General features: G+C 36.0%; 1 protein-coding gene across 6 annotated transcripts in view; it reads right to left on the bottom strand.

Annotated features, from left to right (window-relative positions):
• RIC1 (RIC1 partner of RAB6A GEF complex) overlaps nt 1-13093 on the bottom strand; it is a 59276-nt gene that overhangs the window by 24188 nt on the left and 21995 nt on the right. For 5 of the 6 annotated variants that reach the window (XM_075725919.1, XM_075725924.1, XM_075725921.1 and 2 more), the window contains 7 exons: nt 6516-6623; nt 5260-5402; nt 4888-5024; nt 3239-3330; nt 2071-2159; nt 892-1036; nt 334-382 (listed from right to left, as the gene is read on the bottom strand). In XM_075725919.1, the coding sequence (XP_075582034.1) occupies nt 334-382; nt 892-1036; nt 2071-2159; nt 3239-3330; nt 4888-5024; nt 5260-5402; nt 6516-6623 (763 nt within the window). The remainder of the gene's footprint in view (nt 1-333; nt 383-891; nt 1037-2070; nt 2160-3238; nt 3331-4887; nt 5025-5259; nt 5403-6515; nt 6624-13093) is intronic. The other variant, XM_075725920.1, reaches the window with a different exon arrangement.

Genomic DNA, 13093 nt, shown 5'->3' with positions numbered 1-13093 from the left:
TGAAATACAGCACCAGATTACCAAAAAAAAAAAAAATTTAAGAAAAACCGGAAGTGTTCATTCATAATATTAAAAGCAAAGCCAAGAAAAGGCATATCATGCACACATCATGATCAGGCACATACATGGAAAAAAAAAAAAATCAGCAGCTGTCCCCTTTTCCCTCTTCCTTCAATACAACATTGGTGTTAGCAAGTGTAGCAAAGGCATCTTACTCTTTAAAAGTAATAAAGCTAAAGAAATCCAGATTGATTTTCTGAAAATCTGTCTTACTAAAAATAATTTTAAAAATTAACAGCCATCGTATTACAGTATTTTTACATTCATATTTACCATAGAACTGATCTTTAGAGGGTCCTTTTTGGCACCATCAGACCCATACCTTAAAAACAGAACAGAACAAGTTTGAGTTTGGAAATAACTTCATGAAAATAAGAAATTATCTTCCCATCTTTGTATTGCCATATGGTTCTATACTGAATCTTACCTCAAATTATAAAGCCTGTTTGATCCATCACACTGTATAAAAGGCAATGCAATTGTCAGATGTCTAGCATAAAGTGTTTGAATTGTCATTTTGGGATGTTAGCACATTTTCAGTAAATATATACTGGCACTGAGGGAATTTTGTATTTGCCTGCTAAAGCCTGCCTTTAGGGTAATTTGCTTTTACGGCCAGAAGACCACTACAAAAATAAAATAATACATTTTCATTTATATTCAAATGATCTCCTCCTAAATATTGTTCAGTGATTCCAATATCTAAGGAATTATAATGGAAAAAGATTTTAAAAATCTAATTCAGTGAATTAGTTTCTAATTAAATGCTTTTAATTAGAAAAATAAAGGTTTCTAATAAAACATGTTACAATTTCATTAAAAGATACTCACGCAAAATCACCTCCCAAAGTACAGATAAGCTGAGCACCAAAAACACTCCATAAGGACAAGCCTCCACATTCCCAGGTCACCATCACAACACAGCTATCAGGTGACCATCTGATTAGTTTAACAGGTCCTGTTTTATTCCAAACATCTGTGTAAAAACAGACAATACAATACCATGTGAAAAACATCAAATGTCCTTCAACTGCTTTCACCATTAAGAATAGAAACAAAAATATACGGAAATAAATATTTTTCAATTAACTTCTTTGCTGCTTTCATCGAACTGACCATCTCAAAATGACTAAGTAGCAAATGAAGAACTCAGGTTTTCTTTCCAATACGTTTGGTTTAATATGAAATGAAGAATACATGAAAACAGGCCAGAAACACACTGTGCTATGACACAACTATAGAACCACAATTCTGGTAAAATGATTTTTAGAACAAAAGAAGATTTTATATTCACCCTTGAAACCTCTTCCTTTGGCACTTAGCACAACTGCAAAGCTGTTATTTGCAGATTTGATTTTTTTGTTGAAACCTAATAGGCACATATTTTCAGCTGAGGACACAATTTACGCACTTTATACGTTTTTCACCCTCAAGCCTGATGATGAGTATCATCACGACTACATGAAAAATTCCACTGAGCTTTTGTTCACTGCAGTTCAGGCAGGGTGCTAAATTACTCTTTTTTTTTTTTCCTACGTACCAGTTGTTTTACCCTACATGTCAGTTGTTTCAAGTTAATTCACACCTCTATCATATTCACTATCAGTTTTGACAATAATCTCTCATTTTCTCAGGTGAGTAATAGAAAAGTAATTTCAGGACTACATGTGAGAACTAAGATCTGCAGCATTTAAAAAGGAACAACCAGAAAAGGAACAACCAGAAGCAGCACTGTCTGTAAATTGCTAACTCGGATTCAGTTAAAAAAAAAAAAAAAAACACCCCAAAAATACACCACCCCAGACTCTCACATATGAAACACATCCAAAGGTCAGTTAAAAGCAAGCAGCTAAAAAAACCAAATGCACAACAGTAAATCACTACAAACATGCAAGAGTAAATACTAATCCCATCAGTGATAATGCAAATAGTTGTTAACTAGCCAAGGACAAAAATATTCTTTAATACCCTAAAACCAGCTGGAAAATTCTAGCAATAAAAGTAGCTCACCAGGATATTGTTTTGGTGTCAGCTCCAATTTATGAGAAAACTGCATGGCGCCAGTGGTGGTATCTATCGTATAAACCTGCACAGAGCCGCTGGAAGAGATTACACATTCTTTAGACTACAGACCATTTGGATTTCTCATCAGTTTCAAGAGGTTAATAAAAGCTGCTTTTTTCTCACCAATACGAAATTTATCTAGAACAGAAACATTGTGTCAAGTAACACTCAAAGAACTTCATGAAACAAATTTGTAAGATACTTTCCAGAAGGCAGCTGAGGACCCAAAACACCAGCCCTATAATAACTAGTGCACTAAAACTATTTCATTCTCTGAAAATACACATGCACACACAATCCATGTGTACTTATGGCTTCCAGCTGCAAGACAATCCATGAGGGAAGTCAGTATTCACCGAGTGCTAAAGTTTCATTAGGAGTGTACTAAGGCATACCAAGATCAATGAATTATAGTAACTATTCCTGTTTCAGGAGCAAACCCACCACACTGCATTGTTACTAAAATCAAGAATCCTATTTCTTAAGAAGACAGTTGAAGACTAAACTACCCAGATATTTTGAAATGTTCTAAAAACCAAATAAAATACAACTGGGGCGGGGAGGGGGGGGAAGCTGCACTCTAGACCAGCTAAAGCAGTATTATACAGGAGGAACTGTCCTGAAGGAGCAGCAAGCAAAACATGACTAAGAGCACTTTTGTAATATTTAACTTATAAATATTCACAGTTACTTGAACAGGCAATATTTTCCCTGACCAAACCAACACTTCACAGAGCATTTTCTCAGTTGGGTGCAAAGTGCTGATTCTTGTCCAATAGTATTACAATTAACTGCTTAAAACTGACTTTATAATCCTGCTTTGGGATAAACTGGACAGCAGCACTTTCCAATCCTTGCTACTGGCCCAGCCGCTTTTTTATTTTTTTCCAGAGCTGAACAGCAATCATCAATTTCAACTGCAGTTCAAGCAGGCAATCATTTCTTTTGTCTTCCCTCCTACTGTCTTGACAGAGCAGATTATAGCATCTCTAGGAAGACTGACCATTTTCATCTTTACAGCTCTTGCAATACAACTTGGTAAGAAGAAACTACTACTTAAGCTTTATAATGAAATAATTTTCCCCCGACACTGAACCAACCTTACAAAACTTACTTGGCACACCCAAATGCCATTAGCCTGTATTTGTTATTTACTGCCACACAAGTTCCATCAATCACATCTTGTGCCCAAACACCATGGAGCTGCTGTAAAGAAAGGAATTAACAAAATTTTTGGTTAAACAGTGCTTTTATTCATGATAGTCAGCTTCTACCCATGTGCTACCCATGTACACCATATCACAGATCTGCCAGTTGACCTTCATCACTTCAGAAAATTTCTATTGCAAATATCAAGATTAACTGATAAACAAAATCCAGTATATGTAAAACTGGTTTCATTGTTCTTAATAAAAATTACAGGAAGATGCCAGTATGTAAGGGAACTGTTTATCAGAGCTCTGAATAACCAAAGCAAATCAATACCTATAAGGCAAGAATATTCCTGATACTGCATAAAAAAAAGTCAGTAGGCGGTACAAAGGATGAAGACAAAACAGAAAACCAGAAAAGAAATTCCCATTTGCAGCAGCTGAAATCAGAGATATTGTAAGTGTGTGTCCTGGTTTCAGCTGGAATAGAGTTAATTTTCTTCCTAGTGTAGGCATTGTGCTGCGTTTCGGATTTAGTAGGAGAAGAATGTTGATAACACACTGATGTTTTTAGTTGTTGCTAAGTACTGCTTGTGCTAGTCAAGGACTTTTCAGCTTCCCAGGCTCTGCCAGGTGCACAAGAAACTGGGAGGGGGCACAGCCAGAACAGTTGATCCAAACTGACCAAAGGGCTATTCCATACCATAGGACATCATGCTCAGTATATAAACCAGGGGGGGTTGGCCAGGGAGCAGCGATCGCTGCTTGGGAACTGGCTGGGTATCGGTTGGTGGGTGGTGAGCAACTGCATTGTGCATCACTTGTTTTGTATATTATCATTATTATTATCATTATCATTATTATATTGTTATTATTATCATTACTGTTTTACTTTATTTCAATTATTAACCTGTTCTTATCTCAACCCAGGAGTGTTTCTCACTCTTTACTCCTATAATTCTCTCCCTCATCCCATCAGGGTAGGTGGAGTAAGCGAGTGGCTGCGTGGTGCTTAGCTGCTGGCTGGGGCTAAACCAGGACAGTGTGTGAAGGAATTTGGGACAGGCTACACAAATCCTTCTGGGTTTTCTGTAATTAAAATAGTGACAAAATGTAGTACAGTTTGTAGGCTGAATTACAGGTAAGAAAACACCTAACTGGGAAAAGGTTCCTTTAAAACAAATTCTGAAGTATCCTTGTCACTATGAGAAGAGTTAGACTTGATTATGGCTAAAAGCTAGAAATAGCACCTATGATACTCTGCCATAGGAGAAACCACTTCTTATCACCCCATTTATAACTACCAACAGGAAGTCTGTCACAGAGACAGTAAGAAGACCTCAGAACTATAACGACATTTTGAAGCAATTAAAAAAAATTAAATCTACTATCAATTATGTTTTCCCATAGACAGGTACTAGCCCTAGAACAATCTAGTTCAAATTACGGTATGAAATATAGTCTTGTTCTTATGTTATCTCTTAAGCAGTTGCTGAATTTTAATTTCTTTGCAGCTGAACAGAATTTAAAGTAGAAAGCTAACTAAAATGCAGAGACCAAGGAAAACACATTTATTGTAGAGTGCATGCTAGAAGTACTGAAGGAAATATACCTCAGCAGTGAATCTACTTGACATTGGTGCAATGAAACCAACTCTGCCATCATTAAAAACAACAGCAAAACCATCAAGCGTGGCACAGTACTCCATATCCCTGATGTAAACATCTTCAAAGCCCAAAAATGAACCTGCTGAGAAAATATCCATAATTTAAAAATACATGAACACAATCATACAAGCCAACAGACTTTTCAGTTGTTTAGTTATTACTTCACAGAAAAAACTAATTTAAACAGGCTGTTTTGCTCACATACACAAAAGGCATATTTTTCTCATCTCTGCTTGAGAACAGATATATTTTTTTATATTGGATGGTATTTTGCCAATAGTTAACTATCATAAGCAATAAAAAAATCCAAAACCTACCTCGAGAAGACTGCAGGTCCACAGAAAATGGAACTGTACACAGGTTGATGGCCTTCCTTCCATTAGTCATACCATCCCAGTGCACGAGATGGAGAAATCCATCAGCAGTAGCAACAAGTAGATCCTCTAACATGGACTGCAAACTAACAAATGGATTTGTCATTCTCTAAAAAACTGCCTCTCAAATCAACATCACAGAAAAATCAATTAATGTAACAAACACGATATTACTGCCTCTTGTATCAACAACTATGTTGAGAAGTTAGGTCAAATAAATTACAAACTAAGTGCCTAAGTCCTCTAGACAGTAAAGGTACCAAGCTGGCAAAATGTGGTATATGTCCCTGGTTTTCTCCAGGAATAAGAGTTAATGAACAAGTCTGTATTGTTAGAGTAATTGTTTAACTGGTATGTGAACTGCTGAAGACCATTTTAATACTTTTGACTAAACATAAGACATTGCTGCCAACAATCAATTATTCATCTACCCCAGAAAATTACCAATATTGCCTAGGCTGTAACTAATCCACAACACTTTCTAAGCTGTGGTCTAAACTCATTGATGAAGCAGAAATTAGACTGCTCCTAAATCCTTCCCCCAACATCTCAAAAATTCTGAAAACTATTGTTAATCTATTTGCATGCAGATAACAACCTGCAGCCTCCCATGAAAGCTTTTTCCAGTATATACTGCATTTCTTCCAACATCCATTTTCTCCTATGGGACCTCTTCTCAAATTAAACTTTGTTTCTACCCCACCCCAATGCTATACAGTTTCACCAACTTTTCAAACACACTTATTTAGCATGTTCAAAGCTTACGTATAGGGCAGGCAATCACCACAAAAAAAGGAAGAGGTAAACAATAAGGTTTTCCAGGACAAATAGGGCCCCTCTGTGGGCAGCTGGAGAAATGCTGAAATGCTACATACAGTTTTGCTCTTATGTACCTATGTCTCCATGAAATCTCTAATCCATACTTCGAGCCCAAGGACAAACACATTTATAGTAACATAATGTAATACATGTGCTATATACTTCTATATGCCAAAAATATCAATATAGTCAAGCACAGAAAGAAAGAATTCTTAAACAGCAATTAACTTTTTCACCTCCTTAGACTTACCATTAGTAACTTACTATTAGTAAGTCTAAAAACTTACTAGAAGTTTTTTTTTCATCCAGTTTCCCCTTCAATTTTTAACAAGTAACCGCTATATGCAGAAAAATTCTTAAGACATGATTAGTCAGCATACCTTGTGATAGAGGCTTGCAAGTCCAGCACTTTCTTCATTTCTAGATTTAATGAAGGAGCACATTGTTCTTCCTTATAATGTGGGGTTCCCTTCAGATGTGGGCTTCCTCTAAAAGAAAAGAGAAACACTACAACTGAAACATGACATCCCTCAAGAGATCAGAGTTACTGACTTAAGATTCCTGTGGCTTTTTTCCCCCTCTATATATATACACCAGACACTCATGTGCAACCTGCCACAAGCAGCACTTAATATGTAAGATGTAATTTTAGTGCAAAAAGTTTAGTCTGTCATATCATGCTATATGCCTATAAAGAGTATGTAAGCAAAATAAGACAATGAACAGAGAACAAACATTACAATAGCTGTGTAGCCCACCTTTATAATCTTAAAATAAGTGATATACATTAATATAAATTGATTCAATAAAATGGTATTCAACTGTTTCCATTAATTGTGTTGAATTTTTAAGTATCTCCAATTCATTCTTTGCCAAGATGCATTACAGATATTATAGACTGTAAAATGTTCATGTTTCTTCACTTCCTTTTGCCAGATCAATGTTTATGCTATTAATTCAGTGTTCATAACACAACAGGTAGACATTTATTACAGTAATTCATAAGAATATGTCTCCCTATAGCAAATTAATAATAAACCTAAGACCTACTAAGAAAAGAGATGACTGAGCACTGATTCTCTTCCTTTAAACAGACCATTACACAGTATCAACTTCTAGATGTAGAAAGCTTCCAATTTTTATTTTCCTCATTTTAAATTTCACATTCCATTCTCCAATGAAATCCAGTTATTTTAAAACTCAATACAGCATCATTGAAGTATTCCTTATTTGTCTGGGTTATCAGATGTGCCATGTTTTATTAACTCTTTTTTTTTTTAAATGAAAACTGACCTACAATCATAAGTATTGTAGCATGTCATCCAGCTCATCCATGTCATGAGCATTATGCTAGTAAACAAAGCAAACTATGCGTGAAACAGGCATTGTAGACAAGTTAGTTTAGTATAACTTCATTAGTCAGAAACTAATAGGTATGTACAAAAATCTATGTAATCTTTACCTGGATTTTAACTGACAAAACACTTTTTTTATTTTGCACCGGGGTAACCCATGCAACTGCCTAAGACACGGCAGACACCAAAGCAGCCACAGTTTTAGATAAGTTCGACACCATAAGGAGACCTCAATCTCTTTCCTGCCTTGGTTATCTCAGTTGATATCAAGTGTCTTAATTCCATTACCATTTTATAGCAAACACAAAATTCATATCTGTCATCCTTTGACGGATATTACACCTTTTCTTATGCAGCAAGGACAAAGACATATGCTAGCTAAGGTAAGACCAAAGCAACCTTTGACATTCTGGAGTTAGCAGGCAGAATTAGTAACATATTTCCAGAAAAAAAACCATGAAGGTTTATAGCAAAAACTGAGAAATATTACTGTAAGGTTAGTTAATCTACCACCCACAGATGGCAACTTGTATAAACACTGAATTATTAAAATGTTTGTTTTGCATTTCAAAAGAAAATTTGTTAAAAACTACAGCCGTCTTGGGAAAGAATAGCACTTCATTTAAGCTAGGTATCATGGACTGACAGGAGGCCTGAAACTAAAAAAAAAAAGTGACTAGTTAATACTAGCATTGTGGGGTGCTTGTGGGGGTTTTTTAAACAGTAAATGAGACTGCATTTCTTGAAGTTCATGAAGCCAAATCCACCCAATTTGGCCCGGCATCTTTTAGAGTCAGGGATTTCACAGATAAAAATTCTATCATACAGGATTAATTCCTTAAAATCTCTATGTCACAATCTGAAATGCAGCATCCTGGGGGCTGGAGAAATACTTACAAAACCCCAGGTGTTTGGAGATATGCCTTTCAATGCATGTGGACACAGAGGTCCAGATAGTATACTCCTAAGCAAGATGAAACAATTCTGGGTTATCAAGAATCAGTGGTACAACTGACTTTTCTAAGCAAATGACTAAAATTGAGAGAAAAGGGTTGTGCAATGCATAAACGTTACTGTTATTTATGTATAACACACCATGTAACATGCCTGTGGTAACTGACTGAGGTACCTAACCACATCTAAACACAGTGTTTCTGCACAGCACAAAGGATAAAGCCAGATTGGGAACAACATGGTTTGAAAGACGTCTTTTGCTGGAAGATAATTTCAAGTCCCTGTGTGGGGAGGCTTCTTTTTCTTTAAGTACCTTTGATAAAAATAGTTTGCAAGAATATTTGAATATTTTCCGTTTCATGAGCTAGTTTCAGCAAGTTTGTTACCATCTGCAGAGTATATCTTTTTCCATTGAGGCACCATCATCATGACTGAAACTCCAAAATGTCAGTATTTTAATTCAATGCCTGTGATTACATCAAATTCATCTATTCAAAAAGAAACCCTTACTATGGGTACAAAGGGGGCACAATCAAAAGTACAGTGTGTTCATATAATTCACATCTGCATGAGTCAGCCTTACTAGTTAAGTTACTTTGACCTTTAAATGAAGAATGTGTGCTGCTGACAGAAGCAGGAAAGAATGTTTGGTCTGGGTTGCCACATCAGCATCTGCTACATTGTAGCCAAACTTTTAAGTAACTCACTTTTGCACAAGAATTGAGAGGAATGAACACATTCCAGTGACCAACCAGCTGCATGTTGAAACAAATATAATTACTTCTCTTCTATTCACACAGCATCTGTTAAGGTAACTAAACCTGTGAATAGAACCTCTTAACACTCAGAATTGAGAAAAATCTCCCACTACATCTGCAATCCAAGAAAACCCCAAACATGGAAAGATTAGGAATGCCACGCTGGATTTTTAAAGCTAGAATAGGAGGTTTATGGGGAAGTTTCAGATCTTGAAGATCAAGGTGTATTTTTTAAATCAACAGGTTCATTCTCTGTTCCCTAATTACCATGTCATTAGTGATATGCTTGTTTGCAGGGAACAGAGCACTATACAAAATGTCTTTCAGATGTTGAAAGCCTATGTAACTGTATCTCATGAATCACCTTTTAAATAAGGATAAAGAGGAATGGTAAATATAAGTCTACCTTAAGGGCTTGCCCTGTTTCCCCAAATTCTCTCAGCTTTCCCCATATTAACCCTCTCCAGCTGTTCAGTTCTAACCTGATTTCTGCAAAATGAAAGGAGAGCCTATAAATAAGTTAATTGCTAAAATTCTTAGCATGAAGCCATAATTTTTTGTACTCATTTGATCTTCTTACAGGGGAAGAACTGGCTCTGGAAGTAACACTTTGATTCTGTTAGGAGAAAAAAAAATATAAACTCAAACTATGACGCAAGATGCAAAAATGAGAAAATGGAGAGGTGTATTTAAACCCCCACCCCCCAAAAAAACCCCAAACCCAACAAATGTTAAGCATCCTAAATTCAAGAAACAGGCAGCACCATGCAGAAGCATAGTCACCTAGCCTCCCCTGAATTGGGAGGAAGAATTTCCTTGGAGTTTGTTATCTGGGGTGGGGGGAGGTTCAGGGAGGAAACAAGACACCAGCCAGCTAATTTTTCTAGCAGCACAGTACTGCACTTATGTCCTCCACCACACACACAGCAGTTAAGTGATGTAAGCATGATCCACAGACAACGCTCACTCAGAAATACCATTACCAGACTTAGTCGCTGCTAACAGAAGCAACTAAGAAATACTTAGGAAGGTAATTATAGCAGAATCTGAAAGGATGTACTTAAGCACTTCTTTATCATTTGTAATTAAGGTATATAACACATCATCTTTTTTAGTCTGTTCTAAGTATTTCAAAATAATGTTCAATTTTTCAATATAAAGTTCATGGTTTTCTGCTTATTACTGGAGAATTCTATTCCAGAGGAAGAAATAGCATTACATTTGAGTTTCCACCTTATTATCTGGAATAACCATAGTTATATAGGTAGCTGTTATGGCTGGATAATAGTTCAGAAAAGTTCAGAGATGCTCTCACAGTCAACAAATACTATGCTTCCCCAAAAAATTAATGTGGCTAATGGCAGGTATTGCATTAATTAAACAAACAAACAAACAACAAACAAGTTAGTAGCATCCATTCCCACTAGTCAAATCGCAGCTGCTTGGGAAGTAATGGAGACATTTTATAATAGTAAAGATTCCAGACTTGTTCACCAGTAAATATCTTTAGAAGAAATAATGGATACAAATGAGGCACAATGTTTTTACACTCCTCTGGGGCTATGATATTCTTAATTGTTGCTGCTAAAATGGTTTCTTCGGTAGTACTTCTTGGAATTAAAAACAAAAAATAAAAAATAAAAAAAACCCCAGCACCTTGATGTTTCAACTATTAAGAGCATTATACATGTGAGAAAAACAGGGCAAACAGCATTTCTAAATGAATTTACACCACCAAGAATTCTGAGTTGCTCTCCTTGAAGACACAAGCAAAAAACTGACAACAGCTGTTATTGTTGCATTAGCACAATTGCACAACGTTTATTAACTGTTTTAAAATGGTTCACATGAAGAATTCAGTTAGTGAATTGTCTGTACAGCTAGGGACTTAATTTTTTTTATACTTGATTAAAAGACCCTGCATCATCATCTCTAAACGTGTGATTCTTCACTAACAATTCACTGCCCACCATGCTTTTTAGGAAGGGTTCTTAAACAAGTTACATTATGAACTTTGATTTCCATGTGACTAGCGTCTCCTCAGCCCTGAACCTGCACCTCTCCACCATATGCTGCAGGCAGCCACCAGCTGAAGATGAAGTATGTCTGGCTCAATCCAGAGCTATACACACAACAGACTGGCAAGAACTGGACAAACAAAAATTTAGAGTCTATAGAAACAACTATAAAGAATGAATAAGGGTTTAGAAAAGTAATTCTTAGTGTACTAAGTGCCTTTTCTACCCATTGAGTAATAACAGGTTTCTGTGGTTTGACAATAGAAATAACTAGCTACCATATTAATCAACTATTCACATAAAAAAGCTAAATGGTTTACCAAATTATTATTCCAGTTGCAAAGATTTCTTGATGACATTTTAAGCCTCCTGAACCACATCAAGGGCTAGCAAGTGCCATAATGGTTAAGAAAAATTCTACAACTAATATAGTTTTAAAAATACATTTTCCAACCAATGCCAAAAACAACTTAAGGGGGAAACCACACTGTTAAAGTTTATCACAAGCTTAATTCTGAACAAAAATTATTTAGTAAGTTAATTAACTGTACACGTCATCAGTTACCCTTGCAGAGTTTAAAGTTCAAAACCTTTGTACACACTAATCTTAAGTCCCCTGCATCAGGAAAAAAAATCCCCACTGATGAGGTAATTTATGGCACCTACAAACCACCTTGCTATAGAAAAGGAAAAAGCTTTGAAAGTGTCAGAAAGAGTAGGACATGAATACAGTAACCAGACATATAAGCATCATTGTAAACCAGGATATAAACACTAGCTTGTTCACGTGACCATATTGGTTAGAAAACAACTTCAATTTTTAAAGCATTTTCAGGTACTTAAAAATCTACAGCACTGAAGTCTCATTCTAAATTTACACAACATTCTTATCACTTCCCCCCATCCCCAAATGCAGGCTCCACTTGAGGATATGAAGAAATCTGAGGCAAAAGAATCTCCGATTACCACATTTAGTTTATTAGCCATGTAAAGTTTTTTAGGTTTTGCCTTTTTTAAAGGCAAGAATATCCTCAGCATTAAGTCACCGCATGCTGTCTCTTCAAGCGACAAATCTTAAGTCACTCTCCTTGCCAAAACTCTAAACAGAAATAACTATCGGTTCAGTACAGGGAAGCCTCTGCTGTGATGGTGTTACACATCTCTTCACCGTGAAACAAAGGATTATCTATACAAATTCCCTTGGAAACACCTCAAAAAACATTACTGTACCTTGCCACAGGTTACAAAGCTACAAGCTTGCTTGTATGTACTGCTACTTTTCTTAAGTCACAGGTGGAGATTAATTTTATTTTACCATTCTATTATCTTACCGTACGTATTTCTTCATGTTTTATCTTGTAATGACTTTAGAAATAAGGTGGTAAAATTAGACTGAACTAATTGAAGTGGGACTTTGTACTTGTGCTCACTGGAGGAAAGTATCCCAGAATGTGGGCTAATGGCCAATACTATTCTCTTCCAAGTCTGCTCTGAACTGGAGCAAAGCCTCTAAGAGCTGGAATGAAGCTGCAGACTGTTCTGGCTCAATTTAAAAAACAAAACCACAAAACCCCACACAATTAGTGCTTTTTTCCCTGTTTTTAGTCTAACAAATTAAGCAGGATACTTCAGGTTTTCATTGAGTATGAACGTCTGTTCACTCCAAGAACAGACTAGCAATTCCTAGCCAAGTATCAACAAAGCCAGAAATATTTCCTTCAACAGAACAACTGCAATTCGTAGCATTCCTAAAATACTAGTTTGACAAAAACCTGTCAATTAACTTCAGCAAAAATTTAAAAAGCTTCCTTTTTTAATATAGAAATACTTGTAATTCATGACAAAATGCTGCGCTTCTGATACAAGCACTTGT

Source organism: Pelecanus crispus, chromosome Z, assembly GCF_030463565.1.
Source record: "Pelecanus crispus isolate bPelCri1 chromosome Z, bPelCri1.pri, whole genome shotgun sequence".
Lineage (NCBI taxonomy): Eukaryota > Metazoa > Chordata > Aves > Pelecaniformes > Pelecanidae > Pelecanus > Pelecanus crispus.
Note: the sequence above shows the minus strand (reverse complement) of the source record. Positions and strands in the feature narration are given on the sequence as shown.